The 12,720-nt window shown below is 38.8% G+C and overlaps 1 protein-coding gene across 5 annotated transcripts in view; it reads left to right on the forward strand.

Annotated features, from left to right (window-relative positions):
- Positions 1–12,720, forward strand: part of VAV3 (vav guanine nucleotide exchange factor 3) — a 258,623-nt gene that overhangs the window by 217,703 nt on the left and 28,200 nt on the right. For all 5 annotated transcript variants that reach the window (XM_077824181.1, XM_077824182.1, XM_077824185.1 and 2 more), the window contains 2 exons: positions 1,253–1,389; positions 11,084–11,149. In XM_077824181.1, coding sequence (XP_077680307.1) covers positions 1,253–1,389; positions 11,084–11,149 — 203 coding nt within the window. The remainder of the gene's footprint in view (positions 1–1,252; positions 1,390–11,083; positions 11,150–12,720) is intronic.

Below are 12,720 nucleotides of genomic sequence, written 5' to 3' on the forward strand. Positions count from 1 at the left end.
TGAAAATGATTTGGGGGTGATGGTGGATAATCCTTTAACCGTGACCTCTCAGTGCAGCACTGTTACTAAAAGAGCTAATTTGATCCTTTGATGCATAAACAGGGGATTCTCCAGTTGGAGAAGTGTGTTTATATTAGCCCTGTTTTGGCACTGCTGCAATGACTGCTGGAATACTGTGTCCAGTTTTGGTGTCCACACTTCAAGAAGGATGTTGGAAAAATTGGAGACCGTTCAGAGAAGAGTGACGAGAAAGATGAAAGGATTGGAAAATTTCCCTTATAGTGATAGATCCAAGGAGCTCAATCTGTGTAGCTTAACAATGAGAAAGTTAAGGGTTGAATTGGTTACAGTCTATAAGTACTACATTGGAAAGAAATATTTAATAATGAGCTCTTCAATCTAACAGAGAAAGATGTAACACGATCCAATGCCTGAAAGTTGAAGCTAGACTAATTTAAGTGGCTTATGTTTCAGGAGATGGCATTCTCACCTTTGAAAAAGATCCCAATTCAGATGCAGCCAATATTGGTGCAATAAGGCCAGAATGCTACCATGAGTTCTGCCTTTTAAAATGAAGTATTGAACTGTATATCCAATAACACTTAAGAAAAATGAGGTTTTTTAAAAAAAACAAAACAGATTGCATCAGAAGCATGGAACGTTTGTCACTCTGATTTTCATAGACATGTTCCTTTTAATGGCACCATTTTTGGAACATTGATTCAAGCCTGGAGAGTTTCTCCATTTCAATGTCTTAAATATTACTTCATCACATCCATCACATTTTTGTTTTGGATTACAAAGATAACCTTAAGATACGAACCTTATACAAGGCCAGTGTTATATATACACAGAAAAGGATGAGTTTCCTTAGTGATGAAATCAACTAATGCCCCAAGAGGAAAGTAGGAGGAGGTAGGGATGGAGTTGATGGGGAAAAATGATTCTTTTCCATTAAACTGTATGTGTTGTGCTTTTTTTGAAGTAAGCAGTAGCCTAAAGAGAAATATTTTTCTTGAACTAAAAAAAAATAGAGAGGAGCTGAGAGAAATTTCTCATTTCATTACTTGTTCAAATATAGTAGCTGGTGAATGTGCTTTTACTTCCTTCCCCGACTGCTCCTAGTTAAGTTCCTAACATTGATATGTTATCTTTATTATTATTTATTATATTTATTTTATTATTTTATGCACATTGGAATGTCTTAGATTGCCATGTCATTGACCAAAAACCTGTATGCAATTTTTGGCAGGATTACCAAAAATGCAAGTCGTTAGAAACTACAATGGGGTACCACAGCCAGCACCACATGATGGCCCACCGTTACACATCCAGACTGGGGACACTATTGAACTCATCAAAGGAGATGCACATAGCAGGTTTTGGCAGGTATGGGACTAGCAATGGCTACAATTCTATTGCTTGAGAGAGAAAACTGTTTTTGACTCATTTTTATGTTCATCATCCTGTTTTTATGTTCATCATCATCATCATCATCATCAACAACAAAATCTTTAGTTTTTGTGCATTTTACCCAAAATACATGTCTAGTGTAAGAATTTCACCTTTCGGATGCCAGCAGTGCTTACACACTGCTTTTTATATCTAAGGGATTGATCTTACAACTCTATGCATTTAAGTGAGTAAGTTTGCAAGATGGGGCCCTTGGTGTGACCCATTTACTTAAATGATTTAAGATGAAGAAAGTGCATGGCACATAAGCAGCAAGAGTACCCTGTGTGCTTTGAATTCCCAAGTCCTCTCAGACAATAGAACTAAGGAGCATGCTAACCAGATAAAATATTTGACTTGGATGAGAAGAACGGATAAAATAGTTATCAGAGATTGAGACAGAATTCTTTTAATTTGTTCGGGGGCAGCCTACGTCAAATAATGACTGTTTTGTGTTTATAGGAAAACTATACTATATTGATTGGATAAAAGAGTTGCTTCCATGGAAACTCAATATCACATGATTCTAGTTGCTAATTCTGTTACAGAGATTGTTTTCTTTATTGAACATTCATACCAAATAGAGATTCAAACTGTGTCAGCTTTCACATTTTGCTCTAAAGACAGGCATAAGAATTTTAATTTTTTCTAATTATATTTTCTTGTTTGTTTTTAATTTGTCACAATGGAGGGAGGTGTGTGTGTGTGTGCACAAAATGGACAATTTGCAAATTAATAACATTTGGGAAAAGCTGATGGTAAAGAAAAAGGTATATCTGCAAGGGCACCTGAAAGGTGTCTGGTATAGCTGTTCCTGTGTTTTGTTATTGAGACTGTTCTTTGAGAATGCAATAACCTAATTAATAATATGTTGAGAATAGGGTGCCATCCCCATTAGCATCTTCGGGTGATTTTTTTCTCGGTTATGTTGTCACAGACGTACTCTGATGTCTCGATCACTTTGTAATGCATATTAAGAAGTCACCGCAAAACATAAGGTTTTCTTAAAATCTTGATGTTTACTCAGGGGACATTTTGGAATAGTTTATTTCTGACCTGAAAGACCACTGTGGATACGATAGACTCATAAACTGACCAGAAGCTCAGACGTTAGTAATAAATAAATGTTTGTATGCACAGTTATGTGCAATTTTTCTGTTCTTTACAGAAAAAAACCTAGAAAAAAACAAAAAACAAAAACTCTGGTTTCCTCTTCTCTAATAACTTAAACCCAACCAAATACATTTTGATAAATGTTAAGAAAATCTTCCCAAGTGACATATTTGTATGCTTGGTCTCAGTCCTTCGCAAACTTTTATCATCATGTTCTGTGGCTCAATCAAGACTGTATACATCCTGGGTTCCTTCTCTTTACTCCCTCTCACAAGCAGGATAAACATGAATTGTCCTAGAGGATGGCAAAATTCTGGATTGTTTATAGGTCATCGTTTGGCCTGTCTCAGTGAGTAAGAAGGAGGGACCCAGCACCTGTACTCTCTCACCTGAACCGTCGAAAGCAAATTCCCATATAACCAGGGAATATAAATTGCCTTAATATGAAACCTTGAAAATGAGGGATGTGGGCGTGAGGGGGGTTGATGCCACAGTGGTTAGTCCACTACCTCCAGCTGAAGATCGGGGTTCAGTCACAAATGAAAATGAGTGAGGTGGTCTCATGGTAGTATCCAGACACACCAGTTAGCATGACTGGCTTTCTTTGCTCAAGGTCTAGGAGTGGAATAGCCACAGTGCTTACCTGTGTGTGGCTTGAACTGGTACTACTGATGCTTCACTTTTACACATAGTAAAGTTACTCACAGAGTTAATTAAATGAGAAAGGGAGGGGGAAAGAGAGAAAATTTGGTGTTTTAAATGGAAATTTCAGACTCTTATCTGGAACACTGCCTGTTGGTGCAACTGTAATAGTGCAAAGTCTGATTTTTATTATTGATGTGTTTTTTTTCTCTTCTTTTGAGTTTGTTCAGAGCAAAGTACTTATTTAACCTGAGGGTAAGCTTTCAGGGGTTACAGGATGTATCATATAAGGTGTGATGTAATGCTGGTTTTACAGGTTTCCATTGCAATTATACACTGTCCTCAGGGCAATCATGTTTTCCATGTATGCCAAAAGCATACAATGTGCACTGTACTAGTTTCTTCCACTGTGAAAAACAACACTTCTTTAATACAGACTTAAACCTGTAGCAATTCATTGCTATAACCGAAGCTAATGCCACTATTGTTGATGGTCCCTCTACATTTTCAATGTAACTGTGCTGTGAACATTTGTTCTTGGATGAAAAATTAAATCTTTACCTTTTGGGGGGAAATTTTCTATGTTTCAGTAGTAGATAGAACTCACCGGAGACTAAAGTACTACAAGAAGAATGGAGAATAGGTAGAGACTTGCTGGCTTGAAATCTATAGTAACAAAACAGTCTACATCAAATCTATAGTAACAAAATATCAAGCATAACAACATTGTTCGCCTGGAAAAAATCTTCCAGTATTGGGGAATTATATATGAAAATACTTATACTATACTTAACAGGGGGAAATCTGCATGTGGGAGTCTCCAGGGACTAGTTACCTATTTACTATGATTGGCTATTCAGTAAGTTTCCCCATAAATGACCTGCCTTTGGAAGAAAGTAACTGGGGATCCTATGCACGGTCTCATTAAATGTTTCTATTTTGTCTTGAAATTGAATTGAAATAAATTTTGTAGAGAACCTGAGCCCAAGTTGGTCTTCAAACTGCTTTTGTCCTAGTATGAGTTTGGTTGCAATCTGTTTGATATATATTCCTAGGGCTGATTCAAGATATATCTGAGGACCTCTGTTGTGGTGTCAATGAGGGGATGTGTCAGTGATTTTTCCTAAGCTCTGGCCCCATTTGTTGCCAGAAGTTATGAGACTCTGTAAATTCCTGTAAGTTATAGTAATAGTGCAGTCCTCTTTGGTGCTTGCTGAAGAGTGGATGGGTAAACATTTTAAGGTGCAACTTTGCAGGATGTTCATAAGTGTGGAACAAATCATGTTAGTCTTTTTTGAAAATGCATTAGGTTGGCAGAGCTGTTAGGCTGAGATTTTCAAATCTATCTAGGCGATCTGGACAGCTAAATCCCATTAAAATTATCCAAATCCTGTAGGCAGTTATGAAAATCTCAGTCTTAATGTTTAAAAAGAAGCTTAATTTTCATTCAGTTGAAATCTGTACTATATGAAATTTATTATCCTTTTTATATGTTGCTTATACATCACATATTGCATGTTACATGTTCTACACCATGTTACCTCTGAAGGCCATTTGGAAACATCAGCACAGAATGTGGGGATGACCTCATAGGTGGGATGGATGAATACTACATGAACAATGTATAGTACATGAATATATACCATCTGTCCTGTACTCTGCACTAGCTCTTAGTACACCTCTAGATGAAACTCCAGGTACTAATCAGTGTTATCTGCATATCTCTGAATGGAACTGGATCAGATTGTCTCAGTATTTATTTGTTACCATATGCTTTTTTGTAGCATTCAAGATGAACATTTTTGCTCTTTGTGCAAATCAAACTCCAGGGAGTGGAAGGAGCCTTGGTTCCTCCTCCTGTTGCAGTGCCATTTAGGTGACTTTTAGGACATGGTGCAGATGTGTTCAGTTTGGTTCTTTCCTTAATTTGGTCCCATCACCAGAGGGGGGAAAGGGGAGAGAGAGAAAGATAGGATGTGATTTTTGCTGAATGTGAACAGCATTTGTTCATTTTAATTTTGGTAACGTGTCTACTTATAACTGTGCCAGGCATGATACAAATAAACTAGATCTGAACATAGTCCAAAATTTTATGAACAATTTTTTTGTAAAAACAAAACCTGCCCTTTTCACAAAAAAATGATTTTTTTATATTTTCATTTTTTTACTAACCTGAAAAAAATAAAAAGTAACTTTTTCTTTCAGCTCATCATTTTTCCATTTCTTACTCACTCATCCCCCCAACCTTTTCAGTGGGAAAATGAGAAGGGGTGGCAAGAGGGAATGAGAAACTAGATAAATAATGACTACAGTTTTCAGTTTCATTTAAATGTGAAAAAAACAAAAAAGGGGAAAATGAAGAGAAAAAAGCTGTGGTGGGAATGTAGAAAAGCAGAAGGCGAAGGAAACCCATACACTAAATAGGCCTTTTCAATAAAAATGTTGAAAATTATTCCTCTTCTAAATTTGCAGAATTGAAAATTGATTGGAAATGTTCAGATTACAAGAAATGTTTTCCATTTTTTGACCAGCTTTAGTTATAAAACCTGGTTTCTTTTCACTGTTGTTGCCTAAATCTGTGGCGAGATTAGTAATTTCTCAATCAAAGGATTGAGATAAAAATAAGATGGAAACTGGATACTGTACAACCTAGGGTTAACTTTTCAGCTGCGCACAGTCCTAGCTCTGCATGAGTCCATTGAAGTTAATGGGAGTTGCATATCTAAACCTCAGGTAGCACTCTGGAAATTTAGGGTGACTGTGCAAAATGGTTCCAGGAAACCTCCCCATTAAAACAGATTCAAGAATAATGAATCATCCTCTAGTCTCACTGACAAGTGTCATTTAAAGTAGCAGTCTGAAGGAGTTCATTGCTACTTTATATGCTGCAAGCACTCTGTAATATAATTTCTTTAGCAAGTCAGCCCAGACATTTACTAGTGCATTTGGGATGGCCTTTAAGGCTTTTGTTAGAAGGAAATTGACTACTTACTCATCACATGAGAAACAGTTAACAAGGAAGAGACGTGCAGTTGAAAGAAATTGTTAGCAAATTTGAGGTGCAGTGGTGCGACAAATCCACTGCTAGTTGCGATGGATAGTGCATATGCGCTCAGTACAGAAATCCGCAGTCATATACCTGACAGCATGCATCACAGGTTTTTATACAAGGGGCCTTGAGGGATTTAGCAGGCTATCTAAAAGTAAACAATCATCTTGTATTTTAAACATAATTAGGAATGAACATAAAATTATTCATATCAATCCTATAATTAGCAAAGAATTTTAAAAACAAAAAGCTCCTTTCAGCCTACTGTAACTTTTGTACGCTACATTTTTGAGGATTTTAAAACTCCCACAATTATATGAAACAGGCAAAGCTTTTTATTTACAAGTGCAGATATTCCTAGAGGCAGTGCAGTGCTATGATCACGTTAATTTCCTGACAGGTAAGACAGCTACCTTGTGTTGGCTAACTTTGTTGATAGCTGATTTGAAAAAGTAATCAGAGTGATAGCCTCCTCACATGCATGGATGACCTAGTGGGAAGATGACTGCTTCTCCATAGCCCATGAAATACCATGCAGCTGCACTAAGGTGGCCACTGGTGCAACCCCCGAGACTACAGGAGATCCCTGCTCCCACCTGCATGGGCCTGCCCCTGCCTGTGCCACTCGTCACGGGATGCTGCTCCCATGTCAGCTGGTGTCCTCCTGCATTCACATAGATTTCTATAGTTCACTAAGCCATTGATCATCTCCCCCCCGCCCCAGGCCAGGAAAATGATCGCTCTGTGTTGCTGGAGAGAGAACTTCCATGGTGCAGTGCTCCATACTGCAAAGGGAACATGGAGTACTTCTCTAGGCAACCTAGGGTTGCCAGGCGTCCGGTTTTCGACCGGAACGCCCAGTCAAAAAGGGATCCTGGCTCCAGTCAGTGCTGCTGACTGGGCCGTTAAAAGTCCAGTTGGCAGTGCAGCGGGGCTAAGGCAGGCTTCCTGTCTGCCCTGGCTCTGCAAGGCTCCTGGAAATGGCCGGCATTTCCCTCCAGCTCCTAGGTGGAGGTGCAGCCCCACGGGGGTTCTGCCCGCTGCACCCGCCTCGAGTGCTGGCTCTGCGGCCAGAAGGCGGTGCCTGCGGACAAGGGCAGCATGTAGAGCTGGTTGGCACGCCTCCTCCTAGGAGCCGGAGGGAAATACCTGCTGCTTCCGAGAGCCACCTGAGGTAAGCGCCACCCGGAGCCCGCACCTGGAACCCTCTCCTGCACCACAAACCCCTGCCCCAGCCCTGAGCCCCCTTCTGCACCCAAACTCTCTCCCAGAGCCTGCACCCACCCCCCAACTCCAAACAGCTCAGTCCCAGCCCAGAGCCTGCATCCCCAGCCCCACCCCAGATCCCACACCCCCAGCTGGAGCCCTTACCCTCCCCCACCCCCCAATTCCCTGCCCAAGCCCAGAGGCCCCCCCCCCACTCTGAAACACTCATTCCTGGCCCCAGCCCAGAGCTCATACTCCCAGCCAGAGACCTCACCCCCTCCTGTACCCCAGCCCGGTGAAAATGAGCAAGTGAGTGAGGGTGGGGGAGAGCAAGCATTGGAAGGAGTGGGGATGAAGTAAGTGTGGGGTCGGGGCCTCAGAGAAGGTCAGGGTAGGGTGGGGCGGGGTAGAAAGCTGGGCAAGGGTGTTCAGTTTTCTGCATTCGGAAAGTTGGCAACCCTAGGGCACCCCCTTCACTCATCTCACTTACAGCAAAGCTACCATTGTGCCTTCTGAATTTTGAGCCAGATGTCAATTAGCCAGTGATGCAGAATTTTCCCCAAAGTGTTTAAATGAGTTTTAGAAGTACTATAGGAAATAGCAATATTAGAGCTTTGTACTTATCTAACATCTTCCAAGGAAGGATTTGATAGAGCTTAGCAAATGCTAATGACTCTCTTTGAGTTAAATATGTGTTATCTCCATTTTACAGATAAGGAAACTGAGGCACAGAGAAGTTAAATATTGTCTTCAGAGTCATGAAACAGTTCAGAACTTTTGACTTCCAATGTTATGCTTTCACCATTAGACAGTGCCACCAGTACCTGAAGTCACATCATGTGCCGCCTTGTTAGAAGTATGGTGTTTGGCATTAAAGATTCAGTATTTACTAACAGCTGCCACATAGGATTATGTTTTGAGAAGTGGATGGCTCTTACTAGTGACCTCACAGGGCTGCTCTGGCACTTGTGGATGCATCCCACAGCAATTTGAATTTGGTGGGAAGACTTCTTGTATACTAATTCACATGCAAGGATGTCCACTGACAATGGGATCTCTTGTTACATTTCATAAGAATGTATGAGTGTCATAGGTGTGCACAGCACATTTCATTCCGGTGTGCATCCAGGGAATTTTTTTTTTTAAAAGCGAACATTTATTGAATACTCAATCATAAAGGACATTATTTTTATTCATCAAACAAATTAAAGAAACTAAAACTTAACTAAACTTATTTTTTTAAAATTAACAACTAAACTTTACTTAAAAAAATACAAACTTAAAAAATGAGACACAAAATACCAATTTTTTCCTGTAGTGATAACCAGGCGTATACAAAGATACAGTCAATTTTTATGATCTTTAACCAGTTAATGCACTAACCCAAATTGACCAAAGCAGATTAAGGTTTCTTCATCTTTCTGTCCTAGAGAATGAGACGTCACTCACCAGGTGTTAGGGACTTAAATTCCTCGATCACATCATTGTAATTAACTGATGAAGCAAATTCTTGTTCAATGTACAAAATCATGAGTAAGTCGAGGTGCTGTTGGGACATTGTACTTCTTAGTTTGTTTTTTACATGTGCTAGTTTTGAAAAGACTCTTTCACATGAACAGCTTGTAACAGATAAGACTGCAAAGCATTGCATAGATTTATAAAAGGCCTGGAACGTGGAAGACTGATCCAATTCCTTTAGCCAGTCAAGCCACTCTCTGGTGGTGTTCGTAGTGCTACCTTTAGGAACAGATCCGTCATAACCCCGAAGCAATCCGACTTCAGCTTCCAACTCATCCAAGGACACTTTAAATTTGTTGGCAATGATTCTCATATCGTCCCTGCCAATGTCTAAGCTCAGCAGTTTTCCCATTGCAGTCACAATTTTACAAGTCTCCTGTTCATATTGCTGGTCAATGCCGGTAATCATTGAGTCTAGGAGTAGGTAAAATGAAGTTATTCTCTCCTGCGTCTCTTTTGTATCAAAGCAATGCTGGGACTCAAACGCGTCATCAAAACGAGTGAACGTTTTTCTCTTCTTAACTGGGGGAATCGATATATCATTCTCTACACACATTTTCACACTGTCATTGAAAATAGATTGAAAATATTCTGGGCCACTTCTCATCGCAGCCAAAGAGTTACACAAGCTTTTCACCCCTGTCATTGCAGTAAGTAAGTTGAGAGCTGGAGTTGGAAGAGCCTTACTCACTTTTACCACCATCTGGAGAATAGGGTGCATCATGTGAAGGACAAAGATGAACCTGAATGAATTTAGTTCATGGATAAGTCCCCTGGCTTTTATTTTAGCATCAGCAAGGCGAGTTGTTTCGATAATCTCTTGTAAAGCTTGTAAAATGATGGAGTAGTTTTGTTTTACAGCAGCCACTGCTTCTGCTCTGTATGCCCATTTTGTGTTTGATAGTGACTTCAAAGTCTTCCACTGGGATCCTACTACTTGTGAAATCTTTTCCATTACTGCATGTCGCACAGGACTCCCCTCCATAAAGGCCTAAAGAGTCTGAATAACACCAAAAAAATCAGACAGTTTCTGTCTATTTGGAATAGGTGACAATTGCTGTGATCATTACCTGGGTGTGATAAATTGCATAGCAATCTTCCCAGGAAGATAACGTTCCCTTTGAATATGCTTAGGGCACTTCAACTCAAGAAAACTTCCAATTTTTCAAGAATACTCATTAATTCGGCTCCTTTTTACATCCAGCTCCACCCTTGTTTTCAATTTATGAATGATGGTTTATGATGGTGCATTAATTTCAATGGGAGTTAGGCACCCAGGCACTTTCAAAAATCCCACTAGGCACCTAGTGCATCTTAAATTGCCTAAATATCTTTAACAATCTGGACTTCAGTGCCTAAATATGCATTTAAGAGCCTAACTTTAGGCGCCCATGTTTAAGAATGCTGGGCCTAGTCTAATTTAGAGCACTAGCAACTCTGCATTTATCTGCCTGTGGACAATCTTACCATGCATCAGAAGTGCCTCTGTGTGCTTTAGGTTAATATGCTTTGAAGTGTGCTAAGCTAACCATCTTAGCTTGCTGCTCACTAACTTCCCTTGTAGAAAGAAACGGAGTACTTGTGGCACCTTAGAGACTAACAAATTTATTTGAGCATAAGCTTTCGTGAGCTACAGCAGTTAGTCTCTAAGGTGCCACAGGTACTCCGTTTCTTTTTGCGAATACAGACTAACACGGCTGTTACTCTGAAACCTTCCCTTGTAGACAGGCCCTAATACAATCACACTGTGCAGCTCAAGAGTTACTTCGCAGCATGGTTGCTCACGCTTCAGAGTAGTTAACTCGAATTAGCTCTGCAATGAAGATTTAACCACATGAGTCAGTGACAGAATTGGGAATAAAACCCAGATCTCCTGAGTCCAATCCTCTCACCTATCTACCAGACCACTCAGATTTAACCATTTGTAATTATTACTTAGTTACAGAAGTCAAGAAATTATTACTTTACAAAATTTGAGTAAGACTGGCATTGAATTTTAGAACTTTTACTGTATGTTTATTTAAATGAATCCCTGTGCATACAGGATTGCTTCCAATCTACACAGTCATTTGCTCATAATGGGAACTTTTTGTCTATTTCTAGGGTAGAAATCTAGTCACAGGGGAGCTTGGCTACTTTCCAAGTGATGTCGTAAAGCCTTGCCCATGCGTAAGTACAAATGTTTAATTGTGTTTGTCAGTATAATAGTTTCCTGAGGAACATTCATAGGAAAAGTTGCCTGGTTCGTACCAGGGTTTCATTAATCCTGCCTTGTGGGAAGCATTATTTTAGTTTCCTTGTGTTTGTATGCTACATTCAATGTTTAAAAATATAACATTCTAATGCGTTTGGTTATTGGATTTAAACTATAAATGTTAAGGAAACATGCTCAAGAGACAGATTTTAACTTTTGGGAGTTTAATAAATTAAATTGTCTAAAGAGTTTTCAGATAAATACAATCAGACTCCAGAACAAATATATTGTGCAGTAAAGCTGTTAGTTTTTTTACAATGAGATGAAAATGCTGTGGTTTTAATCTGTTTCCCAGTCACTCTGGGTTACAGAGAGAGATTACACCATAAATAGTGAGTTTTAGAAAAAACCCTGTAAAAGTAAAAATAGAATAAAGAACAAACGAATAAATAAACCCTCCAACCGGATCTTTCAACATACTTCTGCGTCCCTATATGCTTTGACCTGCCTGTGTTTTGTGTTAAGAAGACAAATACTCTCAAAATACTAAGAACTGCAGCAGGATAATAAGAAAAATTAATTTACAGTACGTACTCATAATTTTGTATGAGCATGTTAATATATTGTGCACTCCTTCATTGTGTCTTTCCATAATACTTTGGATCATGTTACTCCAGATTTAATATAGCATTGAAATCATTGAAATCAGTGGAGTTACATTGGTATTAAACCAAAATAATACAATGGTTAACAAGGCTTCCTTGTTTTGCTGTAAATGTGCTTTAACTTGGTTCACAACTAAATTCAACTCTATTAATAAATCTACTTTGATTACAACATTCAAGATGTCATCATGGTGGTATTGTTATTAGGTAGAGTCACCTTTTAATGGATACAACTGTTTTGACACATTATGATAGGCCTTTAAGGTTTAGATCAAACCTTAGCTCCAAAATAAATCTCTACATTAGTAATACATCATAATATTGTTCAACAGCAGATCAACATATCTTTTACCATTTATAGTTAGGGCTGTTGATTAATCGCAGTTCACTCCCACAATTAACTAAAAAAAATAACTGTGATTAAAAAAATTAATCGTGATTAATCGCGCTGTTAAACAATAGAATACCAATTGATTAAATATTTTTGGATGTTTTTCTACATTTTCACATATATTGATTTGTATTACAACACAGAATACAAAGTGCACAGTGCTGACTTTATATTATTATTTTTGATTACAAATATTTGCACTGTAAAAATGATAAACAAAAGAAACCGTATTTTTCAATTCACCTCATACAAGTACTGTAGTGCAATCTATTTATTGTAAAAGTGTAACTTACACATGTAGATTTTTTTTTGTTACATAACTGCACTCAAAAACAAAACAATGTAAAACTTTAGAGCCTACAAGTCCACTCAGTCCTCCTGTTCAGCCAATTGCTAAGATAAACAAGTTTGTTTACATTTACGGGAGATACTGCTGACTGCTTCTTATTTACAATGTCACCTGAAAGTGAGAAGCGTCATTCACATGGCA

This window comes from Eretmochelys imbricata, chromosome 8 (assembly GCF_965152235.1).
Source record: "Eretmochelys imbricata isolate rEreImb1 chromosome 8, rEreImb1.hap1, whole genome shotgun sequence".
Taxonomy (NCBI): domain Eukaryota; kingdom Metazoa; phylum Chordata; order Testudines; family Cheloniidae; genus Eretmochelys; species Eretmochelys imbricata.